This window comes from Pelophylax lessonae (assembly GCF_965119305.1).
Source record: "Pelophylax lessonae genome assembly, chromosome: 3".
Lineage (NCBI taxonomy): Eukaryota > Metazoa > Chordata > Amphibia > Anura > Ranidae > Pelophylax > Pelophylax lessonae.
The window spans coordinates 270,813,030-270,836,047 of NC_138770.1; the positions used below are offsets into that span (position 1 = coordinate 270,813,030).

The window sequence follows — 23,018 nt, forward strand, 5'->3', positions numbered from 1 at the left end:
GCTGACTCTTTGCAGGGCTGCCTTGTCACACTTGGTTTGGGGAACCAAAATCTATAAAAAACAAAGAGAGGGGTGGCAAGCAGCCTCATGGTGTAGTATGCCTTTATTCAGTGTATTAGCTCAAAACAAAAGTGGATGCACTTACAAGTCTAGGAGAGAGGTATATATATATATATATATATATATATATATATATATATATATATATATATATATATATATATATGTATATATATATCACAGTGAAGGAGAAAGTCCTTGCAGTAGTTAGACAATCAAGACTGGCTCAGCTGCTGTTGGATAGTAGGCACCTATATATTTTTCATATATTCATACATTTTGCACATACCTGTGAAAGAGCTGCACAGGCATATTCATATTTTGCACCTAGAGCTTAGGTATATATTTTTATCAATGTAATTGCACAGAGCTTCCCTGAACCTCCTCTTCTAAGGACCCCCATCAGCACTTCTGGCTCCTGTACGGCAAGTGCCTGCATAGAAAGCTGCTTCCAAGGTGAGCACTCGTAAGGGCTTGCTCCTGAGCCTCGTTGTCTGCATCTATAGACCACCACTTGCTCCTGCTTCACTGGCTTTGATTGATAGTAGCAGGAGCCAATAGCTCCCTCTGCCTCAGTAAAGCCTGTGAGACTAGGAAGTGAGGAGAGAGAGTCGCTGCAGGCAGGCACAGTGCTGGATCGAAAAGGACTGAAGTAAGTATAACAAGGGGAGGTGGTAAGAGGGGATACTACTACCTAAACATGGTTTACCCTAATGCAAGGAATACATTAAGATTAAAAATGTTTTAGACTTTATAATCACTTTAGGTAGTGAGAATGTTCTGTAATTATTGGTAAGGGAGAGGTCCTTGTCGGGTTTAGGAATTGTGACAATGACTGCTTGCATGATTTCTGGTAGAAGAGAGCAAAAGGATACAGCTTGATCGAAAAGTTGAGAGAAGGAGATACTAAATCAGGGAGTTTTTCTTTTATAGTTTTCATTGGAAAATCTATCTATGCCTGAGACTTGTGATTAGGAAGTTTTTTAATAGTGACAATGACTTCTTGCAAGATTTCTGGTAGAAGAGAGCAAAAGGATACAGCTTGATTGAAATGTTGAGAGGAGGAGATACTAAATCAGGGAGTTTTTTTTTTTATAGTATTCATTGGAAAATGTATCTATGCCTGAGACTTGTGATTAGGAAGTTTTTTAATAGTGGAGAAGATTTCCTGTATAGTAACGGTTGTGATATAGCTTCCATTTGATCATTGGATAGTTTGAAAAGGTTAGCTGCTCAAAGGAATAAGTCAATACCTGGTTTAGAGAATTCTGGGATAGACTCATCTTTTTGTAGGTGGTAGAGTGATTGATGGTCACTGAAGGTGTTTGCAATGTCCTGTGGATTGGTAAGTTGTGCATGTGCAGCTCAGTGTACTTTTTTTTTTTTTACTTCTACTTTAAAGTCATGTTTATGATACAGAATACTTGTTTCAAGATGAAAATATACAGCTATGTTATAATATAGAATAGCCCAACTCCCAGGAGATATTACTCCAAATTAGGTAACTTTATTGAAATGACCCATGTACCATTACCTGTAAGGACCACTATAATGTTTTTTTTTCATTCAGTGATATCAGTTATAAATGAAACTAAGTTCTCTGCTCATTTACTTTGCTATCACCTCTTCTCCCATAAAAGCAAAGTAGTACATCGTTTAAGGTATTCACCCATAAAGTTCCACCTCCACTGCACAAGCAAAAGGTGCTGGCCCTGCACATAGCAGAAAGTCTGGAGTAAATAGGAGATGTCTGGATGGCCACACTCCAATAAAATCACCTATATTTAAATCCAAAAAAGCATAAAAAATGACAGTCCATACGGCAGGCGAGGGAATAAGATACAGCAGATGAATGGTGTGAAATGCGTTAGTTGTATTGCCTTCTGTATCTTATTCCCTCACTTGCTGTATGGACTGTCATTTTTTATGCTTTTTTGTTTTTGCACTTTCCATAATGTAAAGTAAAAAACCATATAAAGTTCATACATCACCCCATGACTGTGATAGGTGAGAAGTTGATACTAATGTCTCTGAGAAACTTTAGAAGGTGGCAAATGACTCTTCCTCAAAACAGGACTGAGATGTTAGTTTTGGGTGTAGTGAACCTTTCAAGGTTAGATCTCCTTACTCCATCACTCTGTGCTTCATTATGTGAGATATCTGCTCTGGATTTCCCAGCTCTGCCCAGCTGCTAAAACCTTTGTAGGAAGGTCTGTTTTCCCAGTTGCATACTTTGTTTTTAATATGGAAAATGCAGAAAAGGAGTAGGAACACTTTAGGGTGGGCAGAAAATTTTTCAACCCATTAAGCAAATATTCCTATAAAAGAAGTATACATTTTGGACAGACTGACCATTTAATAGGAAAATGTTCATTTAAAACTTTAGAATTACAGTAATACCTAAATATAATACCTAATATTCCTAAGTAAATGGATCAGGAAGTGCCTAAATTCTTTTCTTGGCTCTAAAGTAAATTGTGTTACCTTTGCTAGTACAGGAAACTTTGATTTTAAACAATTTTCAACAAGCTAAATAATGCATGATTATTGTCACAGCTAGGACAGCAGAAATATATTTGAAAATGCCAGTAGGGATATGTTCCCAAATGCTTACTTTTGGTGCATGCACTGTACAAGGGTTTGTCCATGATATATTTATAGCAGGAAGTAGCCTTTGGTGCTTTTTTTATATTATGGTGGTCTAATCATATTTCTCTCTATTTCTTTTTCAGTGACATACAGTGAAAAAAAAAAAAAAAGATTTAATGTCAAAACACTTGCAATACCTATACAATTTTCTGTTAAATTATTAAATTCTCAATTTTTAGAACAAACAATTCAAACTTCAGTGCTACAATGTAGCCTGTGATGTTAACCTTGTGGTTGGATGGAATATTAATGTTTACACAATGTTTGATTTAACAGAAAAAAATAAATTAACTTCTCTTAGATAGCGTTTATTTGCTTGAGGCAAAACCCCAAGCCTAGTCCTCAGTTCTAGTCTAAGATGGAGTCTTTCAGAGACATACTTTGAAAGAGCTCAGTGATATATTGCACTTCTATTGTCCCCAGGAATTTTAACATTTTTTTAAAAAATATATCATCTTGACAGTTAGAAAGGATATTTACAGAGTGTTGCCAGTGTTTCCTTGTGGACTATGTTCTGACGCAACGCATGCATCTTGATAAAAAGCTGTTGACATCCACCTTTGTATATTCCCACTTGCTTTGTAGTTCTATTTTATAATGCATGGTTCTATTTTATTTACTCTTGCAGCTACTGAGCATATGTGTTGTTAATATTCTGTGCATGCCAAATATTTCACACATCTTCATCATGCTTCTGTTTTATCATGCGTAGACCTGAAATGTTTATGTGTTCAGCTGTTCAGTAAATTTTCATGTCACTAATACGGTTTGTGTTTTACTGAATAAGTATAACAGATAACAGACACTAATGTACTTATATGCTTCCCGCAAGATGGTTTTCGATTTTTACAATTTAGAATATTCTTTTAAACTACATATTTGTATATTGTTCACCTATATTGGCAATTACAATGCTTCTGCTAATTTTAAACTTTTTGTTTTTATGAATAAGTGGATTTTTAATCGGACCTCTCTGTGTAGCAGTACTGAGTTGCCCATGCTGTCTGCATCACCCTTTTTTGCCATTGGCCTGGATCAATGGTGGTCAGATTTTGCCTAAAACAACACAAGAGGCATAATCTGATATTGTGGTACACCCATGTTGTGAGCACCAGTATGCAATGCCAGTGTAAAAAGCATTGGTTACTCATTAGTTGCTCCATGACTTGGTCTGAATCTGGGGTCTTTCTCGTGTTTCAAGTGAAATGCCCATTATTTACTTTGTTTTGAAATAATTGTTTATGTTTTATTACTTTGCTTTTTATAGGTGTTACTGATACACTCTCTCCAAAAAAATTATTTTGACAACCCCCCCATAGATGGAAAAATAGCCAGATAGATAGATAGATACCATTAACAGACCAAGATTTATCTGAAAGCAAAATATTCTATTAGAGTCGTGTACTTTCGTTTGCACTAGGACACTTATCAGATTAAAAGACTGAAAAAGATATGTAATATTTTAATGTTTGACAGTTTTAAAAGCATCCTGTATATGCTTTTTTTCTTTTTTTTTTGCAACAATATTTTGGGGATGTGTAATATTTTGCTGTTCTTCTTTTTTTCTTTTTTTTTTTTTTTTTTTTTTAGTATGCAATATTCTTGAACTGTTTTGCTCCATGTTTCCATTCTCAATCCTAGGTCCCCTTACAAAGAAACAGACAGATGATTTAGGTGATAATGAAGGTGCTGAAGATGAAGGTATTTTTTTTGCCACCAAACCAATTTGCATGACAAGGAACCCCTGAAAACATATCTCCTTTACTTTTTCTTGACTTCTTGTACCTATTTTGAAGAGTTTTTTCTTTTTATCCCATTTTTGATTGATGTGTTTCGTCTTCTTGCTTGTTTTATATTTTTTTTTTACATTTTTTTTCTTGAGTTGAATGTTGTTCCGTTTTCATTCTTATGCAAACAGTAAGTGTGTACACCAAAGCTCTTCTTGTTTTCTTGACAAGAATTTTTGATAACTTACATCCCACTTCTTGAATATATTTTGTGAAATCTTTCAACTAACACTGTTTTAAGTCTCCCAACATACCCTTTTTTGCATGTTTTCTAACATTCCCTGAATATTAAATTTTGCTAATGACAATATACAGTGGTGTATATTATTTTCAAACAGCTGGCAATTACTTTTTTCATTATCCAAAGGTTTGATGTTTCTTAAGATGTAGACAATTGTTTTCATCTTTAAAAAATAAATTTATCAAAACATTAGATCAAGAAGCATCATATGCATATGTTCCAGATTTAAAATCAAGTGTATTTACAGTGCCTTGAAAAAGTATTCATGCCCCTTGAAATTTTCCACATATTGTCGTGTTACAACCAAAAACTTAATTTTTTTTTATTTTTTATTTTATGAGATAAACCAACACAGGGTGGAAGGAAAATGATTAATGTTTTTCAAAATTGTTTACAAATAAATATCTGAAAAGTGTGGCGTGCGTTTTTGTTCAGTCAATTCTTTGTAGAACCACCTTTAACTGCAATTACAGACTTTTCGGGTATGTCTCTACCAGCTTTGCACATCTAGAGAGTGAAATGTTTGCCCATTCTTCTTTGCAAAATAGCTCAAGCTCTGTCAGATTGGAAAGAGAGCATCTGTAAGCAGCAATTTTCATGTTTTGCCACACATTCTCAATTGGATTTAGGTCTGGACTTTGACTGGGCCATTCTAACACATGGATATGCGTTGATCTAAACCATTCCATTGTAGCTCTGGCTGTATGTTTAGGGTCGCTGTCCTGCTGGAAGTTGAACCTCTGCCCCAGTCTCAAGTCATTTTGCAGACTCTTCAGTCCCGTACACACGCACTGATTGTCGGCTGAACGATCGGTCGTCTTTTGTCCGGTGCTGTCCTGTCGGTTGAAAAGTGCTAAAGACCGCACACGAATTTTGTCGGCCAACAACAGCCGACTGCAGAAGTGATGTCATGTGATGGTTAACTTTCCGTGTGTTTTTTCTTCTCTGAGCATGCCCAGTCTTGCTCATCTGCTGTTTGTCGGGCAAATTCTGTACTGACTGAGGAACAATCGGCCGTTCTGGTGTTGGCCAACAAAAATTTTAAAGCCTGCACACCAGATTCTGTTTGGCCGAAAAGTCGCAGTCGGTTGTCGGAAGCATCATACTAACAAGCCGACAATCGGCCGATCGGACGTTGGCCGAATATTTACGGCTGACAATCGCTACGTGTGTACGGGCCTTAATGCCCTTAGTAGTGTCAGTAAAAGAATCGTGTTGTTAAGTGCAAAGTCGAAAATCTTCCTCCTTAGTGTCCTTGGTAAATAGGAAGTGGGTCATATATAAATGTCAATATCATAAAATTAAACACTGGTTCCTATGTAAGCTCTAATACAGGGATTATAAATGTGAAACACAAATATATACTGTGAAAAAAAATTGCAACTGAATGCTGTAAAGGCACAATTACAATATCACAATATAATCACATAAACTAAAAAAAAATCCTTAAAATGCAACATGTATATGCAATTCATAAGTGAATCCATATTATTACCAAGAACAAGTGCAACCAAAATATGAAACTTTCCTCCTTAGTGTCCCTTATAAATAGTATTGGTGAATACACAAATATAAGTAGATCATGTATCGATATCATAAATTCAAACCCTGTTTTTTTTTTTATATACTCTAAAACAGCGAGCCACTTACTATTTACCAAGGACACTAAAGCCTCGTACACACGCAACGATTGTTGGCCGACTGATCGGCCGTCTTTTTGTCTTTTGTTGTTGTGTTGGTTGAAATGTGCTCTAGACTGCACACAAATTTTGTCGGCCAACAACAACCAACTGCAGAAGTGATGTCATGTTCTGGTTTACTTTTCGTGTGTTTTTTCTTCTCTGAGCATGCCCAGTCTTGCTCATCACATTTTTGTCTGCCGAAATCTGTACTGACTGAAGAACAATCGGCCGTTCTGGTGACGGCCAACAAAAATTTTATAGCATGCACACCAGATTTTGTTCAGCCGAAAAGTCGCAGTCGGTTGTCGGAAGCATCATACTAACAAGCCGACAATCGGCCGATCGGACGTTGGCCGAAAATTCACGGCCAACAATCGTTGCGTGTCTACGAGGCTTAAGGAGGAAAATTTTAGACCTTGTTTTCACTTTACAACACAATTCTTTTACTGACACTACTAAGGGCATTCGACACAACACACACTCTAATTTTTTGATTCAAATTGTGGGAACACAATTAGGTTGTATGCAGCCACCCATCACAAGACAAGTCATATATTACTACCTATAAGGTAGCACGGGATATACCACACTTTTGTAATACAGGTTTTCTTTCAAGATTGCCCTATATTTGGCTCCATACATCTTCCCATCAACTCTCACCAGCTTCCCTGTCTCTGCTGAAGAAAAGCATCCCCACAACATGATGCTGCCACCACCATGTTTCACGGTAGGGATGGTGTGTTCAGGGTGATGTGCAATGTTAGTTTTCCCCAATACTAAGTGTTTTGCTTTTAGGTCACAAAGTTCAGGTTTTGGTGTCATCTGACCAAAGCACCTTCTTCCTCATGTTTGCTTTGTCCCCCACATGGCTTCTCGTAAACTGCTAACAGAACTTCTTATGGCTTTCTTTCAACAATGGCTTTCTTCTTTCCACTCTTCCATAAAGACCAGATATGTGGCGTGCATGACTAACATTTGTTCCGGTGGACAGATTCTCCCACCTGAGCTGTGGATCTCTGCAGCTCCTTCAGAGTTACCATGGGCCTCTTGGCGGATTCTCTGGTAAATGCTCTTCTTGCCCGGCCTGTCAGTTCAGGTGATCAGCCATGTCTTGGTAGGTTTGCAGTTGCGCTATACTCTTTCCATTTTCGGATGATGGATTAAACAGTGCTCCATGAGATGTTTAAAGCTTTGGATTTCTTTTTATTACTTAACCCTGCTTTACAATTCTCCACAACTTTATCCCTGACCTGTCTGGTGTGTTCCTTGGCCTTCATGATGCTATATTTTCTGTAAGGTTCTCTAACAATCCTCTGAGGGCTTCACAGAACAGCTGTATTTATACTGAGAGTTTAGTTAGGGATATCAGAGTAAAGGGGGCTTACTACAAATGCATGCAACACTTTTCTGAGATTTATTTGTAAAAAAAATGTGAAAACCATGTATCATTTTCCTTCCACTTGACAATTATGTGCCACTTTGTGTTGGTCTATCACATAAAATCCCTATAAAATACATTTACGTTTTTGGTTGTAACATGACAAAATGTGAAAAATGTTATGGGGTATGAATACTTTTTTTTAAGGCACTGCATGTATTTTAAACCTAAATCTAGCAACATGGTTTACTAAAATAATTAAACATTTACATTTTTTAACCAAAATGCCTTGACATTGAACCTAATGCTAAGTCTTTATGTAATAAATGTGTTAAGAGAATTTTCCTAAACTCAGCAGCATAGTTAAAAGTTTAAAAGTAAAAAAAGTTTTTTCAAGTTTGTAAGCTTTACAACTTAGTGTCTCATGCTATTGGGTGAATTTAATATGGTCTCATTCAAAAAGGCCAATACAATTTCAACTTCCATCATCTTAAAATGGTCAGAGCAGTAATAGGTATATATTTTTTTCTTGCTACATTTTACAATTTTACCTTAATAAATCAATATATGCAGCAATCCAGTAGGAAATAAGTCCTATACTGTGCCTGGAGATTCTGGTAATAAAGACTGGCAGCTGCTACTCTCTTTCCTTGTGCAGAGTGACTGGTCTTGTATCTGCCCTCTCCTTTAGTTTTCTGTAGGCATTCTGTAGTGGGTGGTGTGATGGACCTGTGCACAAGCACATGTACAGCACAGCGATGGCAATGTCATCCCTTCTTTACAAGCCAATATTTGGGTTTGTAAAGGCATTTGGTGTACACAAAGTTGATTTTTTTTACCTTCGCTAATGATGAGTATATTTTGATCAAAGGTTTTTGCTCATAAAGTTTTCTGTCCACATGCTGTATTTTTTAAAGCTCATATTTTTAGTAAAGCATTTTCAGTTATTAGGAAAGTCAGACCATGTCAATGTATAGTTCAGGTTTGGAGCACATAGGCAGACTTTATTCCAGCCAGTGTAAGACTGTGATCACTTCTGCACCATTCAGTTAGTAATTACTAAAATGTAACTGGGTAACACAGCTGGGAAATTACATAGTACAGGGCCTGAACTTTGTCATCTGAACAAATAAATAATTTGGTTATCCCATATTTTGGCAGCAAAAATAGAATGAAAGTCATTATGTAACAAAACTAAAAACTTTGATTTCATTCTGGAGATGTCAGCCCAAATGTAGGTTAACACCTTTGATGTAATGTTAATATAAATAAAAAATAGAAAGTCTGACAAAGCTGTAGATCAGCAATTTTGCAATTAAGTGGGACCTGCAATCAGTCTAACAGACTTGTCTAGTAGATCCAATTTGCATGAATAGAAAATTCCCCTTTGACATCTCCTTTTGAGTATGAAAAAAGACCTATATAATTAGGTGGAAGAATATTATTTAATCAGGGAATTATAAGAACAAGGGTTAGGTAATTTGCTGTCTTTATTTTTCTTATCCCATGTTGGCCTTAAAAATGTAATTTCATAACTCCACATGTAAAATATTCTGAGATAGGAGATGACTATTAAAATCAATTTAATATTCTTGAAAAAGTGAGGGTAGCAAACACCAGCCCGTCAACCAATTACATTATGTTTTTTACCCTGTGATCTTTAACTTTCCATTGAATATCTAGGCAAAAAAAAAAAACACAGATATCCATATTTATTTATTTGCTTTAGCATTCTTCATTTATTTGCATACATTTCTTGCTTTACCAGAATAACATTTTGAGGGTTTGCCTGTTTAACCACTTCTGGATTGGAAGATTTACCCCCTTAATGACCAGGCCATTTTTTTGCGATCCAGCACTGCATTATTTTACCTGAGAATTGCATGGTCGTGCGACGCTGTACCCAAATAAAATTGATGTCCTTTTTTTCCCCATAAATAGAGCTTTCTTTTGGTGGTATTTGATCACCTCACCATTTTATGTTTTGTGCTATAAGAAAAAAAAAAAAGATAATTCTGAAAAAAAAACAATATTTTTTACTTTCTGCTATATAACATTCCCAATAAAAAAAAACATAAACACTTAATGTTTTCATAATTTTAGGCCAATATGTATTCTGCTACATATTTTTGGTAAGAAAAATCCCAATAAGTGTATATTGATAGGTTTGTGCAAAAGTTATCTTGTCTACAAACTAGGGGAGAGATTTATGTAATTTTTATTTATTTATTTTTTCCTAGTAATGGCGCTGATCTGCCATTTTTAGCGGGACTGATACATTGAGGCGGACAGATCTGACACCTAACTGACATTTTTTTATACTTTTGGGTGGACCGGTGACATTACTACAGTAATCAGTGCTAAAAATAGGCACTGTTACTGTAATAATGACACTGGCAGGGAAGGGGTCAACACCAGGGGCGATCAAAGGGTTAAATGTGTCCCTAGGGGGGTGTTTTCTAACTGTGTGGGGGATGGGCTTGCTGAACGGACACTGAGACCTGTGTTCCTAAATAAGAGGAACACAGGATCCCTGTGTTCATTACTGACAGAACAGTGGTCTGCCGTGTTTACAACGGTAGACCGCTGGTCTGTCTTTACGTGGAGCAATCGCAGGTGCCCGTCGGCAATCGCAGCCGCCAGACCCACTGATTGGCTCCCACATGTGGCCAATCTGCATGCGCCCCTACAAGCGGTCCCATGAAGCGACGTACAGGTACATCATTTCGTGGGACAGAGCCGACCTGCCGCAGTAAAACTACAGCGGCTGGTCGGCAAGTGGTTAAGTGTAAAGTAGCTAATACAAAATATACAAAGATAATCCAGTGTGTTCTAGGCTTTCTGAATATTGATGCTAACCAGAGTGATTAATGTTACCATTGGTGATAAGCCTGCTGATTGTTTGTAGCACTTAATACTGCTGTTCTGAGATGAGAAAAAGGCCCCTTTGGGAGCAGAGAAATAGATTAGACCCCATGTTACGAGTGGCCTTCAAAAACTGGGGGATTTGTTAAACTGATAACTATCAGCAAACAATCAATTATATTGGATCTAATTGACACAGAAAAGGAAGCACAATGGTTTGCTTGATTGTCTTCAATGACAGCTTGAAGAGTGTGCCTATAAGAATCTAATTACATGGTCGTTTTCACTGATTTACACTTCATCAAGACAAGAGGGGACATGTCTTGTAAAAGATCGCCAGAAATTACCCAAGATATGAAATAAACAACATTTTTGCAGGTACTCTAAAAATGTTAACTGGTTTAACTGTAGTGCTAACATTTCATTACTGTTCTCAGTGGGTACTCAGTAATTCTATGTAATTTTAATTAAGGAAGAGTTCTGAAACAATCTCCCTCTGTGTTACCTCCAAGCATACAATTAGCAGTGTACAATTCTGCTGTGAACACACAGCTAATGATTTCAGATTAATAATTTATCTCTCATTCCTAATCATATCAATGTCACTATCAGAAAGACCAAATTTCAACAGGTGAATCTTTGCAATGCCTAACATTTAACTTTGCTGTCACTAAAAAAAAAAGCAGGTGAACTAGCAGTATTTGCACATGGGCTTCACTTTATGGTGGGTGTATCATAATAACATAAAATTTCAAATATATGCAAATATATTCTCAGACAATTTTTTAAAGCTATAAAATGAATAATTTGTGGTTATTCATAACATCCACAAGAATTAAGTGAATAGCAGCTGCTTCAGCATTGCCTTCTGTGGGCCAAAAAATTGTCTGCGCTTTATTTGAAAAGTCGTAGCGTGTCAAAAATACAACTACAACAGTTACATAATTAAAAACTATAGTTTCAGATTTTAGTAGTTATGCATTTTTTTAAATTACTAATTTCTGATGAGTGAATTTGTCAAAATATGGATTCTGGATTTGTAAAAATTCCTAGATTGTATTTCAACTAAATCTAAGGATAGTAACAATAAATGTATATATATATATATATATATATATATATATATATATATATATATATATATATATATATATATATACAGCATTGTGTTATTTAATTATAATAACATAAAATTGCAAATATATGCAAATATATTCTCAGACAATTTGTTTAAGCTATAAAATGAACCACTCACTTATTGTGGTTATTCATAACATCCACAAGATTTAAGTGAATAGCAGCTGCTTCAGCATTGCCTTCTGTGGGCCAAAAAATTGTCTGTGCCTAGATTGTATTTCAACTAAATCTAAGGATAGTAACAATAAACGTATATATATATATATATATATATATATACAGCATCGTGTTATTTAATTATTGTACAGATATACTGCGGCAGGCTGGCTTGGCTGTGTGAATCATCGTACCTGTACGGCGATCCACACAGGAGCGATCTTGGGGTTGCGCCCCTATTCGCCAGTGGGGAAGCTGATTCCCTGGGCCGGTCGCCATGTTTGCCACACCCGCAATGGCTCCCCATGGAGAGAGAATGGTGGTCTGCTAATGTAAACACAGCAGACCATTGTTCTCTCTGGTATCAACACAGAGCGCCTGTGTTCCTGCAATTTAGGATCACAGGTCTCTGTGTTGATTCCACAAGCCCATCCCACTCACAGTTATACATTTAACCCTTTGATCGCCTCTGGGTTAACCCCTTCCCTGGTAGTGTCATTATTCCAGTAGCAGTGCATGTTTTTAGCACTGATTACTGTAGTAATGTCACTGGTCCCCCCAAAAATGTCAGTTAGGGGTCCGATCTGTCCACCCCAATGTTGCAGTCCTGCTAAAAATCGCTGATTGCCGCCATTACTAGTAAAAAAATAAATAAAAATGACATAAATCTTTTCCCTAGTTTGTAGACGTGATATCTTTTGCTCAAACCAATCAAAATACGCTTATTGAGATTTTTTTTTACCAAAAATACAAAGCAGAATACAAATTGGGAATGTTTTATAGCAGAAAATAAAAATATTGTTTTTTCTTATTCAGAATTGTCAAAATTTTTCTGTTTATAGTACAAAAAATTAAAATCGCACAGGTGGTCAAATACCACCAAAAGAAAGCTCTATTTGTGAGAAAAAATGGACATCAATTTTATTTGGGTACAGCGTCGCACAACCGCGCAATTGTCCCTAAAGTAATGCAGTCCCGAATCGCAAAAAATGGCCTGGTCATTAAGGGGGTAAAACCTTCCAGTCCAGAAGTGGTTAACAAGTACAAATTCTATTTATATCAGTTATTAAAAATCAATAGATAATATATCCTTTACGTAATGCATTATAATGCTTCTTGATTTATGTGTCCATTTTCAGATATCTTCTCTGAAAAATACAAACACCTCAAAAGTAAAATAACATTAATTTGCATTCATTTTTCATATTTCCAATAAAAAGCAAAAACAAAATTGAAACATAATTAATTGAATAAATATCAACTAAAGGAAAGTCCTAAGGAGCACTACATGTATATTTGCTACATTTGATTACTCTAATAACATTAATTTCATTGTATTATTAACTTAAGAAACATTGAAAATGGGGTAAACGAATGTTTCCTCTTTATCTGATGACATGGCAGAATTATATTTAAACGTGTTTTTTTTTCCAGACATCAGAGATAGCGGAGGTCCTAAGCCTGTGATGGTGTATATTCATGGAGGATCCTATATGGAAGGAACTGGTAATTTATTTGATGGAAGTGTCCTAGCAAGTTATGGAAATGTTATTGTCATCACTGTCAACTATCGCCTTGGGGTACTTGGTAAGAAGGACATTTTTTCTTTGACCTTTGATACATGGCACTTTTTTCTGTTAGACTGTTTTAGTGTATTTTATGAAAATATTGAGATCACTTTCTGGACGGTTGGATTTTCAAAGTCCATTATTTAGTGTCAATGTTAAAGCAACAATTAGATTTCTTATATCCTATTTTGGTATCATAAAATGCAAGCACATTTTAATTATGTAAAAATACGTTTTATTATGTAAATTAGATTAATAGATTTTTATTTTGCATTGCATATGATGAAAATATTGTGTGAATCAAAATCATTGTTTAGAATTTTTCCAGGAATTTCCATTGGCCTATGCTTGTCAGAGTTGTTTTTGCTTTCTTCTGGATGAATTACATAAAACGTACACGCACACACGCACACACGCACTTGGAACTTGGTGGGCCTTTGTCTGTTTTTTTTTTTTTTTTCAACCAATTATGATATTACTGACAGGTTTATGAGCAATTAAGATATAATTAGCTACAGCTTTGTTTTTGCCATTATATTCAAAAATTGTCTCTATGGAGATGTAATATTTTCTTGTGGTCAGGTTTGCCAGTGGAATTGTTAAAGGTGCTTAGCATTCTGTGATGGTTTTGAATGTGTTACATGTGCAGATTTCTTCTTTTTTTTTTTTGTAGACTGTTGTATCTACAAAAAATGTTTTACTGTTCCATAATTCCTTGATACTTCACTATATTTTGCCTTGCTGCATGAACTCTAATAAACAACAGAAAAAGACCGATTTTGGATTACCAAGGTTAAATCAGTAAACATTGGGTTTGCTGGACATTGCACTCTGCTGTTTGTGTTCTATGAGAATGGTTTTTGGCATTTCAGCTTTACATTAGTTTTTACATGTCTACATTTTTGGGGAGTTTTTTTGGCCTTTGTCTTTGTCACGTCTAACCAGAAAATGTATTCTTGTAATATACCAATTGTGGAAATTGTCTTCAAACTCTGATGAGTATATTCTTTTTAGAAATGCAGATATTACTCGTTTTGTCTTTACAATTATTATGTTTTTTATCTCCTGGAAATGACAATTATTCAATCAAATATATATTTTGTTTATCATTAGATATTTAGGTTCTGTATTAAATAACTGATTTCTTTGCTGTGTTACCTAGCAACCTTATAAAGAGTATGATTTTAGCTACTGTATAAATCAAGATATGTTAATTCCATAATTATTCTAGTTCAAAACATTTTCCAATTATTTAGATTCCATATTTATTTAGGACATCTGCTACAAAACTGTCATAGGCATATATGGTTGTTAAAGGCCATCTAAACCCTCAAATATTTTTGTTTGATTTGGTTGCTGGCAATATGATTACATGCTGGCATTTTTAATCTTTTATTGATCTATTTTACAGTATTTGCCAGCTCTGCTTAATTGCTGCAGACACTAAATTGACACTCTTTCACTTTTATTTATGGATTTCTTAAACTGTAGGATAAACACATTACTGAGAAGTCTAGCAGTGAGTTAAGGACACCATCATTATGACCTTGTGAAGGAGAGAGGAGACATAAACTGCCAGAGTCAACAAGGCAGGATTTCATCCATAAGTACCCACATAAAACATTTGTTTGGGGTAGAAATTACCTTTAAGAAAAATATATATATTTTTTAGCACATCATTTTATACCTAATTTTTTTTTTTTTTTGAGTTGATAGGCCCCTTTGGGTCAGATGAGTTTTCATGTGGCCTTGGAAATACCTAGTTGCAATTTCTATTTTATTAGCAATACATATATTCTGAATACTACATTAGCAGACACAAGGTTATTTAAAAGTAAACATGTAATGAAGGACATGCTTATTATCTGTTTATTAGCTGTTTGTGCTGCGCCGCTGTTTCCAATTTTTTTCAGAGTCACTGACCTGTAAAAAAGTATGCACATCAGAAGAGACTGACGTCCTGCCTTTTATTCCTAATCCAGGTCAATGACTCCAGGTATTGAAGCAAGATGTTCATCCGGATAGTGAGGCAGATAGCATTTTAAAATGGAGATTGGAAAGGACAGACTCTATGGTGTTGATTCACTAAATGGCCAAAATGGTTCAATTTGCTAGGGAATTTGCCCCAGAGCTTAGCGAGAGTGGTAAAATTTTACTTGGCAAAGAATACCTAATAACATAATTAGGACAAAAATAAATGCATTTTGCTTGCACATTATTGGATGTCAGCAAAGCTTCTCCTCATTCACTAAACCCTGTGGAAAATTCCCTTGCAAAGTGCAGCTTTCCTTGCAAGGAGAATAGCCTATTTGCCTTTAGAAAATTCAAACTGATGTTTACAGATGCCCTTTGCATGTATTGATGTGAGTGCATTACCACTCCAATTGTTGCGTGTTGAAGTGTATTGCATTAGGACAGCCCTCAGTGTGCCTCAAGGCTGAAAAAACTGCACCTGCACTATTTTGACAAGACAGTGCACCACAATGTACATACGATTCCCAATGTATATTTTGATGTTTAGTGCAGGGCCTTTTTTATTTTATATGTGGTTTGGGATTTTCTGCACTTTACAGTGCATTGCAATAGTGTTATTACAACTCATATATGCAAATTCCGCTTTAAAACAAAAAATGAACCCTGCAAAAGAAAAGATCTTATATTTACACATCCTGCTGCCCAAAGTCTGCCGTGTTCATTCCCTTGAAGAGCAAACCTGCTAAAAAAATATTCTTCATATTTGATGCAATTCCGGGCAAATCAGATATCTTCGTTGCCCCATCCTTTGGCGACTGCCTAGCCTCCACATTTGACGTCACATCCGGTGGGGGACCCACAGGTGGTTTTTCCTGCAGAAAGACTGTCTGTGTTGGTGCTTACCTAAAGCACCTAGACATGTAAGTGGAACACTTTGCAGTATTTTTTACTTTTTTTTATTAAAAATACTACACCATATTACCTATTATATCTCTTTGCCATTGATTAATTTTCTTTGGAGTGGAGGTATTCCTTGAGGACTTTATGTATATGCAAGATCCATTAGCCCACTAGCTTTGGGAAAGTAATAAAAGGAGACTTACACAAAACGCGAGTGAGGCCTTTCATGGCCACTTGGAGTAGGTGAGTGTGAATTTTTGCCCTCACTGTGGTGGAGCAGGTTTTGAGTGGCACATTGGAAGATTGGAAGAATCTTGAAGGACCTGATCACTTTTATTATTTGTGGACTGTTTTGTGTTTTTTAGTTGTTTATAAGTAGTATCATACCTATATGTTTGTTTAGTTAGGCATTTACTGTAAGTTTGAGATAATTGATCATTCATTTGCAAAGTGAACATTTTCTACTCCTTTAGTGGAGGTAATAGGCAATGAAGCTGTTATTTTACTGGTTGAACTAGATAGACTTGTGTCTTTTTTCAATTTAACTAACTATATAACTATGTAACTATGTCATTTAGGATACCCTATTTCATATAGGTTAAAAAAAAAAATAAAAATGACTGTACATGATTGAACTAGAAAAATGTACACCTTATACATTAGGCATTCACTTTTAAGTGAATATTATTTAGTCATTGGGTCCTCTTAGTAAAGACAAGAGTGTGTCAACTTAATTTTTCACTTAGCTTAGTTAGTACATTAAACTTGGGTTCACTTGCATCCTTTAATCATGTGCCAAGATTCTATTTTAAATTTTACTGATCCCATATTTAAAGTTAGCACAGATACACCTTTTTTTTTTTTTTTTACTAAGTACTATTCACTTTTCCCTTTTAGCAAAACAAACCCCAAAGTGTTGAACAAAGATAAAGCTAAAGACTGAGTTTGGGTAATGTTTTGTATGCTTTGCAATAGTAAAATAGCCTTAAAAGTGAATTCAGAGCAGACCTTACATGCTAACATTAGTAGCTCAGCTGTGTAAAGTAAGTGAATTATGTAGTGCAGCCGTTGGCACAAACCGCTGTGAGTTTCTAGATGCACCTTAGCAAAACTGATATTCAGACTTCAAAGTGCAATGGTCATGTGATATGCAATGTCAGTACCCTTCCTTCCCAGCCAAACTGCAGTGGCATTTGTGTGATTTTCATGAGGTGTCTGAGTATATGAGAGAGGGGGAGGAATTAGGAACCAAACTATGTTTGTACATTCTGTGGCTACACATATGCAAGGCTGTTGCAGAATGGTCTCTGACTACAGAAAATTCAGGTAATATCTGAATCAGACACCAGAAGTAACAAATATTGGAATGGTAAATATTTTTTTTTCATCCTTTCTAAAGTTCCATGCACACTGGGCTTTAAAAAAATGTCAATTCCCTTGGCAGAAAAATAAATGCTCATATAGAGCATTTTTGTACACAGTTTGGGCGAGTTTAGGAGAGTTTATTGTTTTTTTCTGCAGGAAAGGCACCAATTGAAAGTGCAAACCAGAAGTTTTTTTTAATCCTGCCTCTAAACACTGAGCTCAAAATATGCTTCTAATTGTCCTAATGTGCATGGACACATAGGATAACATAGAGCTGGGTCTAAAGGCAAAACACAAAACTCTTGTAGTAGCAGTGATTTTTAAGCCAGTGTACATGGACACTAAAAATGATTACGATTTAAGGACCGCTTTATTACCATTTAATAACAAGCAATTTAAGGGCCAAAACGTGATAATGCTTAGACCACTGATATGCTATTATTTAATTGTGCCATGTCTGTAGGTTTAAAATAAAACTGAGAAGTCACTAAGGTTGATTTACTAAAGGAAAATAGATTTTTTTCTTTGCAAGGGAATTTGCCCCAGAGCTTGAATGTGGTAGAATTTCACTTTACAATGAGTACCCAATTACGTGAAAGGAAAAACAAACAACATTTTTTCTGGCACATGATTGGATGTTGAAAGTTAGCAGAACCTAATTTCATTTACTAATATCTGGGGCAAATTCCCTTGAAAAGTGCAACTTACCCTGCAAAAAGAACAGTCTTTTTGACTATAGTAAGTTAACCACATTGTGTTGCTATTGTGTCATAGTTGCTTTGCAGGCCTGTCTTTTATGGTTTATCCTTAAAAATGCCTTTCTACAACATACTTTATAGATTTAAATGATAATGTGGTACTGTGTACGACACTATTAAGATGAACTAGAACAGTCAAACTGATTGACTAATTTATGTCACAATATAAGCCCCAGATGTCTAGTTTTCTCTTACTGCGTTCTCCAAGATGCAATTTGTGGAATAAAAAGAATAAATAAGTTTTCATTTTATTGATTTTTTTATAAACAAAGTTGTGACTTTTGTATTTATTGTTTAATTGCAAAAATATTTTTCTATTTCAAAGTCTTTATTATTATGTACAACGTATTAAATCTTATACATATTACAGCATATGTTTTTCAACATTAAAATAAATCTTTTCTTTGCTTATACTAACCAATAAAATACATTTGTTGCATAGCATGTACCATAAGGTATCTGAATTTAACTTTTCTGTCCTCCCCTGCTTATCCACCACTAGATCGAACCCAATTGTAGTGTATGTTTCGGCTTTCTAAAGATAAATATGTAAACTGGGCCATGTAAAACAGCCTGAACTGAGGGGAAGTAGTAGTAGGGGTGTAACATGTTCCCCATATCCTTAAACAATAGTCACACTGGTGGAGCATTGGAGCATTGGGCTCTTACTTTCTTAGGGATAGAATGTGGTTGTCAATGGCGACCAATAAACTGAAGTACAGAGGGTGTATTTACATAAAGGGCATATTTTGAATGCGGTGAATATGAAATTTACCAAATATTCACTGCAAGTCAATCGTCCTGATTCATGTGTTTTAAATGACAGTGACAGCTTTACCACCAGGTTAACACTTGCTGGTAAAATCACCAGATACAATTTAAAGCTGAACTCCATGGACAATGTAAAACGACCCATGTTAAAATGCACATTTTAGGCATGAAGATTAGTTAACCACTTAACGACCGCCCGCCGGAGTTATACTGCGAGAAGGCAGCCGCTCCTGCGCAAACCATTGTAGGTATACGTCGATTGCGCGCCTGCAGCTAGGGGGATCCCGATGCACGGGGCAGGTTTAGAATTAGGCATGAACGATAACCCTAGAATTATTGATCCCACACCATTGTGCACTGCAATACCTAATATATATATTGTAGTCATCATTTGCAGCATTTGTAGGTACATCACTAACATTAAGTGCCCATTCACACTACTGTGACTTGTCAGGCGACTGGTCAGCCTGACAAGTCGCGGTCCATGCAGTGCTACGGGAACCATTCTAATAGAAGCGACTCAAGTCGCTCCGACTTAGAAAATAGTTCCTGTACAACTTCACAGGTCGCCCCCAAAGTCGTGCCGCGGTAGTGTGAACCGGCACTAAAAGCTATAGCAGATGGGAGTGTGTGTAAATACTGCTACTGCTGACATAGACCTTATTAATGCAAGAAATTAAATAAATAAATCAACATGGCAATTGCAGGAACATGAGCAACAATGAATTTGATTTAAGTGTTGGAATTTGGTTACAATTTAATAGTTATCACATGAAAGGAAAAATGTATATCTAATTGCCTTATTACGTTTATAAATAAACATACAATTATTTTCCTTACCATTTGTACTGTGTGGATAAAAATGATTACATAAATTAACTGAATCATTGATTTTCTGTTTTTGTATTTGCTCATGTATCAGTATCTACAAATATTTGTCACATTTCTTTCTATTACCTAGCGCACTGTTTTCTGCTTACAGCCTGAAGTTGAAACGTGAAATTAATTTTGTATACATTTATAACTAGGCAGCATATTCCTCATGCATGTGTAAGAGTGTGGAAAATAGGAACTTGCTATGGAAATTTTTCAGTTGCGTATATATATTTTTCCAGTTCTGTGTATGTCTCCATCTAAGCATTGAGGCAAAGTAATTGTTTTATGTAAGGTTATTTTCAGAAATGAATAGAAAGCATTATTAAGAGCAGCAATGTAACACTATCAGTGCTGTTCTGTAGTTCTAAAGAGAATATATATAGATAGATAGATAGATAGATAGATAGATAGATAGATAGATAGATAGATAGATAGATAGATAGATAGATAGATAGATAGATAGATAGATAGATAGATAGATAGATAGATAGATAGATAGATAGATAGATAGATAGATAGATAGATAGATATAAACTTACTAACATTAAATGACTCTATCTTGCGCCTTCATTATATTTACTGTACGCTCAGAATGAAAAAAATCACACAATGATTAGAAATAAAAAAGGATTCTCCATCATTCAGCATAGACTTTTCAGAAATAATTAGAAATGCATCATTGTACGCTGGTATATTTTTATAATAGTAGCACATCAGCACTTTATATTGTTGCGCGGATGTATGTATTAGTATGTGAGGAGTGTATATAGAGAGTGTACATTAGTGCTGCACTTATTAGGAAAGTGTTTGTGTTAGGGACAGTATGAGAGGTTCAGAGCACCAACAGCCCCAAGATTCTATAAATAGAGGGTACCTTTAAAAACAAAGATTGCTACACATGATTCTCGACTTTCTGTTAGAATAGTAAGACATGTGTCTGTTTGATAAGAAGTATAAAAAGCATCACATGCAGTGATGGCTTCTAACATAGAGATGTTGTATAGTGCATTGTCTTCTGTTTGCAGCAAGGAATGAGAGATTTCATGACAGAAAGAAAGTGTTAAACCAGTTAGAGGTACGATACATGTGGTTGTAGTGATTTCTTCCATGGTTAGTGTTCTAGACCTCCATTTAGAATTCTCACTTTAGTGTAGGTGTAGTAACTAACCCAGTAGTAAGAATAGCGATACAATAACAAAACATACATAAGGCAGATCAACTGCAGTGATTAATTGGGAAGTATAAAACCCATCACTATTTACACAGCTATTCTTGGCCATATGCTGCCCAGATATCCAATTTTCTTTTTTTTTTTTATCAGAGAAAGTCCATCTAGTTTAACCAGTTAAAAAGAAAAAAACTTAAATGACAGAATAAATAAATAGAAAACCTCCATTTACATAATCCTATACCCACAGTTAATCCAGACAAAGGAAAAATATAAACACTTACAGTGTCTCACAAAAGTGAGTACACCCCTCACATTTTTGTAAATATTTTAATATATCTCTTCATGGGACAACACTGAAGAAATGACACTTTGCTACAATGTAAAGTAGTGAGTGTACAGCTTGTATAAATGTGTAAATGAATGAATGATAACATGTACTGTGACATACTGAAGCAGAGCATGATCCCCTCCCTTCCGAGACTGGGCTGCAGGGCAGTATTTCAACATAGTAACAACCCCAAACACACCTCCAAGATGACCACTGCCTTGCTAAAGAAGCAGAGGGTAAAGGTGATGGTCTGGCCAAGCTTGTCTCCAGACCTAAACCCTATTGAGCATCTGTGGAGCATCCTCAAATGGAAGATGGAGGAGCGCAAGGTCTCTAACATCCTCCAGCTCCGTGATGTCATCATGGAGGAGTGGAAGAGGACTTCAGTGGCAACCTGTGAAGCTCTGGTGAACTCCATGCCCAAGAGGGTCGATGCAGTGCTGAAAAATAATGGTGGCAACACACAATATTGACACTTTTGGCCCTATATGGAAATTGTCACCTAGGGGTGTACTCACTTTTGTTGCCAGCGGTTTAGACATTAATGGATGTGTGTTGAGTTATTTTGAGGGGACAGCAAATTTACAGTTATACAAGCTGTACACTCACTACTTTACATTGTAGCAAAGTGTCATTTCTTCAGTGTTGTCACACAAAAATGTATAATAAAATATTTACAAAAATGTGAGATACTGTATATAAAGCATATGTCCCTTAACAGCAGGTATTCACTCCAAGTGCAATTGAGGATAGCTGTGGAGCTTCTGAGCCTGCCATTGATTTGTACAGGCTGAGAGGGAACACTTAGCAATGCCCGCCACAGATACTGATTTGGGTGGCGTACTGCCAGGAATAGCTGTGTGAATGAGTCTGTAAAGTATCTAAAGCAATTTAGAGAGGGCTTAGAACCCCTGTTAGGATTTTATTCTTTTCTGTGTCCCTGTTAGTGAGATTTACTCTTACAAATTGCTTATTATTGTCACTGGGACTGTAAATGGACAATTTTGAATGGTCACCAGGACGGGAATTAAGTCCCCGTTAGATGATTTCCATGGGGACTTTTGTGTAAGTGACAGTTGTCTATGATGGCATTTCCTTCACAAGTAAACACGTGAAAATTTCTAATGGAATGTTTTATATTCTGAAAGTTAGAAAAAAGATCATAAAGTATTTTGAAGTGTTAAACCATTTGGAGGTACAAGGCATGTAGCTTTTAAAAGCATCAATGATTTGTGTTTTAGACTTCCATTTAAAATGCTCACTTTTGTGTAGGTGCAGTAACCAAACTAATAAAGTAAGGATGACCATACAATAAACGTACATAATTTAGGGATTATCTGGAAGTATAGAAG

At 35.8% G+C, this 23,018-nt stretch overlaps 1 protein-coding gene across 5 annotated transcripts in view; it reads left to right on the forward strand.

Moving 5' to 3' along the window:
* NLGN1 (neuroligin 1) overlaps nt 1-23,018 on the forward strand; it is a 1,016,073-nt gene that overhangs the window by 630,473 nt on the left and 362,582 nt on the right. For 3 of the 5 annotated variants that reach the window (XM_082252250.1, XM_082252249.1, XM_082252251.1), the window contains 2 exons: nt 4,351-4,410; nt 13,390-13,542. In XM_082252250.1, the coding sequence (XP_082108376.1) occupies nt 4,351-4,410; nt 13,390-13,542 (213 nt within the window). The remainder of the gene's footprint in view (nt 1-4,350; nt 4,411-13,389; nt 13,543-23,018) is intronic. The other 2 variants (XM_082252252.1, XM_082252253.1) reach the window with 1 other exon arrangement.